This window comes from Pseudoliparis swirei, chromosome 1 (genome assembly GCF_029220125.1).
Source record: "Pseudoliparis swirei isolate HS2019 ecotype Mariana Trench chromosome 1, NWPU_hadal_v1, whole genome shotgun sequence".
NCBI classification, from domain to species: domain Eukaryota; kingdom Metazoa; phylum Chordata; class Actinopteri; order Perciformes; family Liparidae; genus Pseudoliparis; species Pseudoliparis swirei.
Window position 1 is genome coordinate 8,921,731 of NC_079388.1, and position 11,882 is coordinate 8,933,612.

Here is an 11,882-nt window from a genome sequence, read left to right on the forward strand (position 1 = left end):
AGAGTATCCTTCACAGGTTTGGGTTCACAGGAGAGTCCACGGGGGGTTCAGCTCATGTCAAAGTCCAAAGTGCAAAGGGAAGAACCAGAACGTCCGCGGCCTTTTTATAGTCTCGGTCCGGTTTCCATGGCATTGACGTTAGTGCACGTGCGTGCGTGCGTGCGATTGAGCAATACAGAGAGATATTAATTATTTCCCCCATATTTTTCATATATTATATATTTGATTCAAACGACAAATATTATTATTATTATTATTATATTATGATTATTATATTATTATTTCTCAGTGATCTATTGCTATTCAGTATACAGCTGTATGCGCTGTAAAGCCAAACTGGATGCTAATTATATTTGATCATATATTATTATCTCAGTATTTTTTTTAAGGGACCATGAGTTAAAATATAATTTAATTTGTTGCACATACTTCTTCTTGATGATTGGCAGATGTATGATAAATACAAGTGTATTGTCTTCCGACTAAACTACTTAATTTATTTGACAGATACACTTTTACACTCTCAACTTCTTGAAACTTTTAGAGAGGTAAAATGATTAATGTCCTTTAAAAATAGCAGCACGGGATTGTGGGGGGTCCCGAAAGCGACTCGGGATTCCTCTATAGAGCGTATTCACGTGACGTCAGAATCTCAATCGCGCCATCTTGGGGTCCCACTTATTAAATGTCAGAAGAAGTTGACCTGGCTATCGTGTCCGCTGTTTGATTATGCGAGAGCCCAGCAACCTCATGTCCTTCTGCATTACCAAAGACTTCAGCGGTTGGAATTGAATATTTGCAACGCTTTTTACCTGATTTTACTCGCTCAACAATTTGTGGTTAATTCGCTAGTTACCAGCACATAGTCCGGTCACATTCCTGTAAAACAGTTTTCATGTCCGCTGTCGACCATGGGACATTAACAACTATTTATGCGTTATACTTGTTGTGGAAATACCACAAATGTCGGAACATCAAGCGCCCCGTGTCTGGGTTCATATATGATCCGTAGTCGCACAGCTCCGCCTCCAGGACGAGTGTCTGATGAAGCCGCTTCCAGCTCCTTCAGGACCAGCAGTGACTGTTTGGCTGGCCGTGCTGAGTGCTGTTCCCATGGAGCCAGTGTTTTATTTTACCTTGAAATGAATCACAGAGTAAAGGCAGACATCGCCCGACGGAGTTGCCATGTTCATGGCTTCCTCCCAAGTTTCCATCCACAGTTCCTTTTGCGCAAGTGAAAGACATTGATTTTCGCTCGGCGAAAAAAGCAAAAAGAGATTATTGACGAGAGTGTGTCAATGGAAACGTGCCCACAACCTGATGTGTCAACAGAAACACATGAGAACAGTCCTAACGCACATACGCCGAGTGAAGCCGAAGTAGATGCATGACAAGTTGAAGTAACAGCCTGTCTTGTTGAGCTGATAAACCCATATTCTGAATCATTAGTCCCACATCAAACAATGAGGCACAGTACCATAATCACAAGGCACACCGCTTTGAACTGAAATCGTGTCTCCTTCAGGATATAATGGTCATTTCTAAGGGAAGAGCGGCATACAAACAAGCAAAACAATGCCGTGGTGGGACCCCAACATGGCCGCCAGAGTTTGTTGTGGTCACGTGAGTGAATACGCTCTATAGGTAACGTCTCTATGAACGGGACTGTGGGCAATATCGTGTTAACTCATTCAGAAAGTAAGTACAAGTTGAGCTGGCTTTATTTGTTTGCATAGTAATTGTCTTAGATTGTATTCGTCATGTTTTCATTAAGTTACGTATTAGTGTTATATGTGTTTCTTTAGCCAGTAACCCTAACCCTAACCTAGCTAACACGAACGTGACGTCTGCCCAGCTGCCTATGCCCGATACCTTTACGGAGCACTCGTGCCCAACTGCCTCCAAAGAATCTGTCTCCTCTTGATTCAAATGTCGCTCAACCTGCCGACTAGCTCTTCCTCGTGCATGTCCTGACGCCGCCATCTCTTTCTCTCGATCACGGTTCCTACTTCGAGAGCGCTCTTTTCGGTAACTTTGCAGGTTTGTCGACACGTCACCCCTCCCTCCACCTCTATCTCGGGGACGCCCCGCCATCTCACTGCCAGCAGATGCGGACACGGAGAATTCTCTGCTCTCGACAGCAGCTCGCCTGACTCAGTCAACTCCACGAGCAGACATTATCCTTCCCCAGCCCCTCGTGCACCTGCAGCTCTAATTAGCCAATTGCCTTCAGCTGCCGGCTCCCAGGGTCGGAAGAAGTAATGATAAAGATGACTTTGACTACTCAATTCAAGACCTGGTCCATCAAGTTCGGACGAGCCCCCAATTAGCGACATGCTAAATGACAAGAGAGCATTGGCAGGAACACATCCGGTAAATAACATTTACTTGTGCAGTGTGTTGGTCCTTTTTGTCGTTGCTTTTTTCATGATCTTAAAGTGTATAGCTTCCGAGGGACACTTGAAGGCAGCACTCGTCACTCCGTTGGCTCTGTCGCCATAGCAACCTTTACCAAACAGACCGCGGCAACACAGACACCTGTCACTTTACTTTTATTATCTTCGTGATCGATACAGCATTTAACAATAAACGGTTTCCGCCAATAACTTTGATAGAGCATACTCTTAAAATGGAAGAAGCTGACAAGGATCCGGAAGAGGAGCCTGAACCTTCTGTGTGTGAAAATCAAGAGGCTACGAACACGTAAGTGAGTTAACTAACTAGTTAGTTAGCGTTATCTAGGTAACTTATAGTTATAATTATACAAGCGTTAGTTAATTGACAGCATAACGGTACCGGAAGTACTGTGATTGCCTAACGAGGAGTATTCATCCTCGTAGAGTTGTCATGCTGCACGGATTATGTGTTATGGTAATTGTTATAATAATGATAATGGGTTGATACGATTCAATAAAATAGTCTAAATCTATTTTTCTAAAATCGTGCCTCTTTGTAGTTTTGTTTTGTAACAAACTCCTGCTTCTTCAGGGTCTCCACACATGATATGGAAGAAGACCCCGTGATGGAGGCCCATGAGGAGGTCAATGAGGAGCCCTGCCAGAGCCAGCCTCAAGAGGAGGAGGGGGAGGAAAAGGTATGTCGAGTTTCCAAAGCCTTTATGTGGCCACAGCCTGTATAAAGTAATTAAATTAATCAATATAATCATCAAAATTCACCATGTTCATTCTTACAAATACATGATGTTCCCGTGGGACAGGTTATATGTAAAATATTAAGTTATGTATCCATCAGAAAAGCTACAGGTTATGCTATTGTTATTTTAGTGACTTGTTATTTTACTTGAGAGCAATGTCTGTCAGAAAGAAACGTTCCTTTTGTGTGTGTTAGCTCATCTCTCCTCAGAAGATGACGCAAATAACCAACATCCAAACTGCAGCTGATGCCAAAGAGTCCACGCGAAGGACAGATATGGAGGAAGCTCGGAGAATTAGGTAATTTCTTTAAATCCACCATCATCTCGTTTACTATACCATGCCTGTGTCCTAAACCAACAACCCTACATTAGCATAAATACATTTTAAAAGTAAGGGGAAATATTACTTCCCACATCCTGTGCACCTTCCTGACCCTTTTGTCTTTCTCCCCTCCTATTTTTTCTTCCTGTTTGTCCATCTTGGTCCAGGTCAGAGCGGCTGGAGAATGAGCACAAATCCAGTCAGGAGATATTCCAGGAGATCAACAGAGGCTGGTTGGCAGTGAAGCAGAAGCTGATCCCCCAGGAGCGCCAGGAGGCCTTGGACAGCCAGCAGCAGTTATGTGCTGCTCTCATAAAAGACAAGAAGAAACTCATAAGTGATCTGCGACAGGTACACCCACCTACCCATCGACGGCCTCCCTCACGGTCTACCTGCTCGGATATAGATATGAAGGCCTTGTCCAATCACAAGTCATTTCCCTTGTGTTGTCTGAACAGGAGCTGAAAGTTGGAGATGATCGTTTCGTGAAGGACTTGAGGAAGCAGGAAGAGGAGCTGGACCTGATGATGGAGAGAATGGAGAATCAGATCAAAACCCTGACAAAGGCCTACAGGGACGAGCTGGCCCAGATGTCGGTAGGACCCATATCTCAGCCGAGAAGCAGCTTTAAACATCTTGCATCGTGCATTTTAATCTACGAGTATTTGGATGAATGGGGCGTGTTGCATCACTGAGCAATACCATTTATTGTCTTGATTTAAATGTGCATGGCTGTTTTATCTCTCTGGATAGCAGCGCTATGAACGGCAAGGATCCCCCGGCTGCTCCTCTAATACCACGATGAGGTTCTCGATTGTGATTCTGAGTCAAATGTCTCAACAGGTTTTGAAAGGATTTCCATGACATCTGTTGCAGAATGCGCGTCTCCCTCAGGCTCTTTTCAGTCTCGTTGATGCCCTTGTTGTCGTTCCCACTAACGGTTGTCCTTGTTTGTAGAGCCTTCATCAGCAGGAAAGTGACGTCTTACTGACAAAGGACAAGACCGAATGGGGAGAACGCATGAAGAAATTTTGGGAGGAAGAGGTCAGGAGCACTGACATAAACAACACACCTCTCGTCTTCTTTCATTCATCTCTAATATCTAACATATGTCAAGTCAGTATCTAACGTTGTCTATTCTATTTCTAGATGGGGAGGCTGGCGGAGAGGAGGAGAAATGTGGAGGAGTATGAAGCATTAATTCACAAGATAATGTTGGAGAGTAACATCTCTTTCAAAAATGAAAACGATTTGAAGCTTCAGGTTTGCACACAGATATTAAGATGGACATAAATAGCGTATCTTTTGAATGAAAGCTTTATGATATTTGTGCACTTTATTTTATTTTATACCATTGTAAATGTAATGTTTAGATTCGTGCACCATGTTGATTGTTGTTGTTTTGTTTGTCTGTCTAATGTACACACCAGCCGCCAAGTCAAATTCTTTGTGTGTCTAACACACGTAGCAAATAAATGTTTCTGATTCTGATAAAAGCTCCATTTTATACACAAAAAGAAAAGATGTACGCAGCATTTTCCTTTGGCGTTATTTTCATTTGGAATCGGCCTCAGAAACCAATAATCCAGGCGTGTAGAAGTAGTGATCACACGATGTGTTGGCGTTCAGTGTTGAGCGCCCTCACGATCCATCCTCCCTCTGCAGCGTCTGGAGAGAAGCCGTCAACAGATCAAGGCCAGAACAATGATCACACAGCTCAAGGGAATAAAGCCAAACCACCAGATTAGAGAACACAGAACCAATCAGAACCGTATGAGGAGAAGGGTCTGCAGGTATACAGGTGTTTTCACACGCACACACACTGACACACACACACACACACTGGTATATCTAACTCGCTCTCTGTTTCTTGTGTTTCAGTCTGCAGAAAGAAGTGAAAAGCCTTCGTCTTGAGTCTTCCACTCAGGTAAAACAGTTTGACAAAAACAGCAAACATTTGACTCAGGAGTACACACGCAGCATCCAGCAATATGAAAACATACGGCAGAAGATCAAGTAAGTCACAATCAAGTCAGTTTTAAGTAACACTACATGCTCTAGGACTGAATTTTAATTTGTTCTCCTTCTCATTCTCCTCCTCCTCCTCCGTCCACTTCATGCAGGGCCGCTGCAGTTTCTGATGCCAGACAGTTTGAGGAGATGTGGCTTATGATGGAAGAGGAGGTGAAGCTGCTGAGGGAGAGGGTTCTGGTCATCGACTCTGAGATCTGCGAGCAGCACCTGGGTGTCCCCTGGGAGCGACCCCCCATGGGGCTCGTGGAGCTCTCTGGTCCCCCCCAGCCTCAGAAGCCTCTCCTGGGGAGTCAGAGGAGGACGGACCTCTCAGTCGGACCCGGGCCAGAGGTCCACACCGAAGGCACGGATGTGGGAGTGGACAAGGGAGCGGGAGCGGTGCCGCAGAGTGAGAGCGGTGCAGAGGTGGAGGAAGGGAAGCTGTCGATGGAGACGATGAAAAAAGTGAAGGAGCTGCTGTGTGCCGAGGCGGTGAGAAACAAGTTCCCCCTTCATCTTTGTTCCTGGGAGAGTCCACGAAGCAGATGTTTGTCCAGAGGCGGACAAGAAGTGGACACTTCTTCTTTTTTTAATCACAAATACAACAACATGTGTCTGTGTGCATACAATAAATCTAAATAAATCTACATTTTAGGAAATACACTTAAATTAAATAAATACAAGATTAAATGCTTCTCGTCTCCTGACACATAACCCCAAAACACAGCATGCTGTTTTGAAACTTTGAATTGTGATGGCTGTTTTTTACATTTATTTTTGTACCTCTGGACCAGTATCTATGCTAAGCTAACAGAAGAGAGTGGTATTAATCATCTAGTCTAACTACCAGCAAAAGAGCAAATATGAATTTCCTAAAATGTACTCTTAAAGGATAAATGTTTAACAACAGGAGGTCATATGTATTGTGCAACAGGTTTTGTTTTCTAATAAAAATTCAGAATAATTCAATCATCTCTGACATTATGTGACACGCGTCCCCTCCGTCTCTCTCAGAGCTTCCTGATGGACGATGGTCTCCTCGGCCTGCTGGCTTCCCTGGAGAAGGAGGAGGAGTTTGTTGTGAAGCTGGGCTCCATCCTCTCTGTGAGTTCACAGCATCGGTGCAGAGTCGGCCGGTCGGGAACAGACACTGAACAAGCAGCCGTGTCGCTTTCTCTTCCAGTCGTTTGGCATTGAAGAGGAGGATTTGCCCAAGTTGGCTGAATTCATACTGCAGTACAAACATGAGCCGGGAGAGCCGGCCGAGGTCCAGAGGGGCAGAGACGAGGTTTGCTGTGGAGAACGTGGCCTTGAGTGTTTGACGTACAAGACGGTCGCCATTAGTGCCATTAGTGCCATTAGTGCATGTTGTCTGCCTGCAGGGTGTTTGTGCCGAGTCGGCTGAATCCAGCGGAAAGGAAGAGGAAGTGGAGACCCGGTCTACGAGTCACTTGACCTCTGAACTCATCAATCCGAGTCATATTGTGCCCGCTCTAAAAAGTTTCCTCGAGCAGCACATGAGGTCCAGGTAAGTCCACGTTGGCACTAATTCAAACTATTTATTCACGAGCAATGTGTCTCCATGCCAACAGAGGCTAATGAGACCGTCTGTGAGGTCTGAACATGAATGATGATGCAACATGTGGCCTTGTGTTTCCTCAGGGAGAGCTCAGCCCGCCAGAGTTTTCACATGGTGGAGGCCCGGGATTCTTCAGCGGATGAAGCCTTCTGGGACAGTTTGGGCAAAACGATCTCTGACGACAAACTGAATCTCTGGGACGCCGCAGGGAACACACTAAAGCAGTACCTGTCAGTAACACACACACACACACACGCGCACAAAGCAAACGCCATCTGTACTCAAATGTTTTGTGTTTTTCGGTTTCCAGGGAGGTCCTGACTGAGATCTCTGAGCTCGTCCCTGAGACTCAGAGTCTGGAGCAGCAGAACGCAGAGCTGCGGATGTTACTGCAACAGTTTCTGAACTCAAGAGTACGTGTGTGTGTGAGTGTGAGTGTGTGTGAGAGAGTGTGTGTGTGTGTATATGTGTTCATGGATCTGTTTTAGTTCTCCTGTTTACGTTTCCAGATATCAATGAGAGCGAGGTAGAGGAACAGTACGAGCTATATTATAGAACAAAGTATGAAATAGTAAGGTACTATAGGTGCATGATATATTCATGTAATTTGGTGTTTATTTATTAATTATACACCTTGTATTTGCTAAAACTAGAAATTGCTTAGTCAATCGACAAACTCAGTTTAATTAAGGTTAGTAAATAAGATTAGAAAATGCTTTTCTTTACACCGTTTAAAGCACAAATTTAATAATTTAGCTTTTTGGTCGAGCAAAACAAGCACATGTGGAAACCTGTGATGTACATCTGGCAATCAAGTAGTCAAGAAAATAATTAATTATTAATGAACGTGCCTCCTCTAAAATCATTCAACTGACATCTTTGATTGACAGGTCAGCACCGAGCCGAAGACGGCGTAAACCAAACTCCACTTGGAATCGGCAAAGCTGGGACAGCGTGTACAATTATTAAGTGTAAATGATTTATATTCGCTGTAAAATAAAGCCTCTTATAGATATCGGTGAGTTTGTATTTTTAGTCTCGTCTTCGTGGTGCTGAGTCGTGTATGAAAGGTAAATGAAGTGAAGCACAATGACTGAAATGTAATTCATGCATTGTGATATTTTTTATTTGGACTACTATACAGGCATGAAAACAGGTCAGGGGTGAAAAAGGTGAGAAGGATAGGTGCGCGCGCGCGTTCCTCTTGGCTGCACTGCTACCAGCCCCAGGTTGAGATTTGGAGGGCTGGTCCTCAATAAAACCCATTGAGGACCAGCTCAATCCTCAATCAACCCCAAATATAATATATATACATTTATACACATATACAGTGCATCCGGAAAGTATTCACAGCGCTTCATTTTTTCCACATTTTGTTATGTTACAGCCTTATTCCAAAATGGATTAAATTCATTATTTTCCTCAACATTCTACACACAAAAACCCATAATGACAAAGTGAAAACTGCTTTTTGCAAATTTTTGCACATTTATTACAAATAAAGAACGAAAACATAACATGTACAGAAGTATTCACAACCTTTGCTCAATACTTTGTTGAAGCACCTTTGGCAGCAATTACAGCCTCGTCTTCTTGGGTATGATTCCACAAGCGTGGCACACCTATTTCTGGGCAGTTTCTCCCATTCTTCTTTGCAGAACCTCTCAAGTTCCATCAGGTTGGATGGGGAGCGTCGGTGCACAGCCATTTTCAGATCTCTCCAAAGATGTTCAATGGGGTTCAAGTCAGGGCTCTGGCTGGGCCACTCCAGGACCTTCACAGAGTCGTCCCGAAGCCACTCCTTTGTTATCTTGGCTGTGTGCTTCGGGTCGCTGTCCTGTTGGAAGATGAACCGTCACCCCAGTCTGAGGTCCAGAGCGCTTTGGAGCATGTTTTCATCGAGGATGTCTCTGTACATTGCTGCATTCATCTTTCCCTCAATCCTGACTCGTCTCCCAGTTCCTCCCGCTGAAAAACATCCCCACAGCATGATGCTGCCACCACCGTGCTTCACTGTAGGGATGGTATTGGCCAGGTGATGAGCAGTGCCTGGTTTCCTCCAGACATGACGCTTGGCATTCAGGCCAAAGAGTTCAATCTTTGTTTCATCAGACCAGAGCATTTTGTTTCTCATGGTCTGAGAGTCCTTCAGGTGCTTTTTGCAAACTCTAGGCGGGCTGTCATGTGCTTTTTACTGAGGAGTGGCTTCCGTCTGGCCACTCTACCAGACAGGCCTGATTTGTGGAGTGCTGCAGAGATGGTTGTCCTTCTGGAAGGTTCTCCTCTCTTCATAGAGCAACGCTGGAGCTTTGTCAGAGTGACCATCGGGTTCCTGGTCACCTCCCTGACTAAGGCCCTTCTCCCCCGATCGCTCAGTCTGGCTGGGCGACTCTAGGAAGAGTCCTGGTGGTTCCAAACCTCTTCCATGTCCGGATGATGGAGGCCACTGTGCTCATTGGGACTTTCAATGCTGTAGAAATCTTTCTGTACCCTTCGCCAGATCTGTGCCTCGATACAATTCTGTCTCGGAGGTCTATAGATAATTCCTTGAACTTCATGGCTTGGTTTATGCTCTGATATGCACTGTCAACTGTGACTGTCAGGTGTGTGCCTTTCTCAATCATGTCCAATCAACTGGATTTAGCACAGGTGGACTCCAATCAAACATCTCAAGGATGATCAGTGGAAACAGGATGCACCTGAGCTACATTTTGAGTGTCATGGCAAAGGCTGTGAATACTTATGTACATGTTATGTTTTCGTTCTTTATTTTGAACAGATTTGCAAACATTTGCAAAAAACAGTTTTCACTTTGTCATTATGGGTTGTTGTGTGTAGAATGTTGAGGAAAATAATGAATTTAATCCATTTTGGAATAAGGCTGTAACATAAGAAAATGTGGAAAAAGTGAAGGGCTGTGAATACTTTCCGGATGCACTGTATATACACATATACATATATATATATACACTAATATACATTTATTTATGTTTTATTGCATGTGTTTAATGTTTTAGGAAGTGCCTGCTGCTGCTGCTGTTCCTGGCAAGAGGAGGCAGCCTGCAGTGGAGGTGCTGCCGGACAGGAACAGATGGGCACCATGAAGTCCAAGAGTTGCTACATGGACTGTTTGCCTCCTCCTGGGGTCTGAAGGATTTCAGATTCAAGGTCTTTATGGCTGCCGGCAGCCAGATCTAGCTCCAGTATTGTAAATAAAGATTTGACGATTTCAATTTGGCGAGGACACTAGTCTGATGTTTTATTTTTTTAACAGACATACACTTTGATAATGTTGTGTCTGGGGCATCCACTCTATTCATTGGGTTTATTACGATACAGATTTTTAAATGCTGATAACAGTATTGTTGATATGTGTCCCTAAAGGAGATGAACAGTGTACTTGAATACAGGTGGCCTGCTGCACACGGATAAAGACGCTGCACACAAGTCCCCAAAAGACTGAATCACTTTATAAATTCTTTACTTTTTCAGCCGTGAAATGTAAACCAATTGTTTGTTTTTCTTTATGCTTTTAAAACATTACTTTAATGAATAACACATGTTATGCCTTGTGGCACTCAGCACTTTTCATCTCAATGGTCAGTTTTTGAACGCCACTATGTTTTGAATAAATACAAATACTGTGAACAAACACTTTTTGACTCTGCGACTATTCTGTTACACACACACATCATGTAGAATCACACAGAGTAGTATTGCAGAGGGGAGCACGCCAAAGTCCTCTGCAATTATTCACAGTCTCACAAAATACCGCATAGTGTAGCGACTAGGAGGCACAGGGTAGACGAACACTGCAGGATCAGCTGCAGATTTTCAATGAGATGATATTGGTTGAGTCTGTGGTGAACATATGCAACATAGGAAAAGACAACTGACTCATTGTTTCAGTGTTAATTTAATCATACAAATGCTTAATTATAGATGCAGGAGAAGAAGAAAAACTAAGCTTTATTTTGACAGTTTCTTGTCAGATGAATGTGCTATTTTAGGACTATATCAAAGTTCATCTCATCCACTCACCATGCCACCCATCTCAAATCCATACATAGTCACAAAGTAAAACCACAGAATTAATCCAGCAATATTCAGATTTCTCACCACGTGTTTGATGATAACGACTCGGAGAACGTTTGATAAAGGATAATATCCTAAATTAATATCAAATAAATCAGAAACTGTATGAAAAATAAAGAAAAAATAACAAAGAAAATAAAAAATAAAATATATATATACATACATGCATACATATTATATACACATACACACAGACATACATCTTCCATATGAATACGTTTTTAATCACATTTATAACTCAAGAATTGTTCTATAAATAATTCTCTTGAAAACCAAAACGGAGTTCACCATTCTTACATCCATTTCAACTTTAGTCCAAAATTGGACTCCAACAGAAATACATCTTCTTTTTATCCCTTTTTTAGCCTTTTGTACAGTAAACTTACAAACATCTCTCAAATCCACATCAACTCGAGTAAGACCGAGTGGTGGACTTCCGCCGTGGTAAACGCACTCCTCCGGTACCAGTGAGCATCCAGGGACTGGACATTGAGATTGTGAAATCTTATAAGTACCTGGGTGTTCACCTGAAACACAAACTGGACTGGGCTGACCACGCACATGCACTATAAAAAAGGGACAGAGCAGACTCTTTCTGCTGAGGAGACTGAGGTCCTTTGGAGTGCAGGGAGCCCTGCTGAAGACCTTCTTGGACTCTGTGGTGGCATCAGCCATCTTTGATGGAGTGGTCTTCTGGAGCAGCAGCAGCATGGCAGCGG

General features: G+C 43.5%; 1 protein-coding gene across 4 annotated transcripts; it reads left to right on the top strand.

The window, feature by feature from the left end:
- The first annotated feature begins 1,317 nt into the window (after positions 1-1,317).
- On the top strand, positions 1,318-8,083 carry drc1 (dynein regulatory complex subunit 1 homolog (Chlamydomonas)). 4 transcript variants are annotated; one of them, XM_056421920.1, is made up of 17 exons: positions 1,318-2,373; positions 2,616-2,707; positions 2,989-3,094; positions 3,349-3,452; positions 3,644-3,827; positions 3,935-4,072; positions 4,434-4,520; positions 4,626-4,739; positions 5,142-5,269; positions 5,358-5,492; positions 5,600-5,981; positions 6,504-6,593; positions 6,673-6,777; positions 6,872-7,017; positions 7,152-7,298; positions 7,379-7,481; positions 7,959-8,083. In XM_056421920.1, the coding sequence occupies exons 1-17, from the start codon at positions 2,335-2,337 to the stop codon at positions 7,983-7,985; spliced, it is 2,127 nt and encodes a 708-aa protein (XP_056277895.1). In that variant the 5' UTR covers positions 1,318-2,334; the 3' UTR covers positions 7,986-8,083. The 4 variants fall into 4 exon arrangements, with proteins under 4 accessions (XP_056277895.1, XP_056277894.1, XP_056277897.1 ...); XM_056421919.1 differs by having other exon boundaries at positions 1,318-1,698; positions 2,616-2,703; XM_056421922.1 differs by having other exon boundaries at positions 1,319-2,373; positions 2,616-2,703.
- The last annotated feature ends 3,799 nt before the right edge of the window (positions 8,084-11,882 follow it).

Bases quoted from the DNA above. Each gene is read 5' to 3' on its own strand.
- drc1 (XM_056421920.1), top strand. From the start codon at position 2,335: ATGCTAAATGACAAGAGAGCATTGGCAGGAACACATCCG. The intron at 3,095-3,348 runs GTATGTCGAGTT...TGTGTGTGTTAG, and splicing joins AGGAGGAGGGGGAGGAAAAG to CTCATCTCTCCTCAGAAGAT. The intron at 5,493-5,599 runs GTAAGTCACAAT...CACTTCATGCAG, and splicing joins AACATACGGCAGAAGATCAA to GGCCGCTGCAGTTTCTGATG.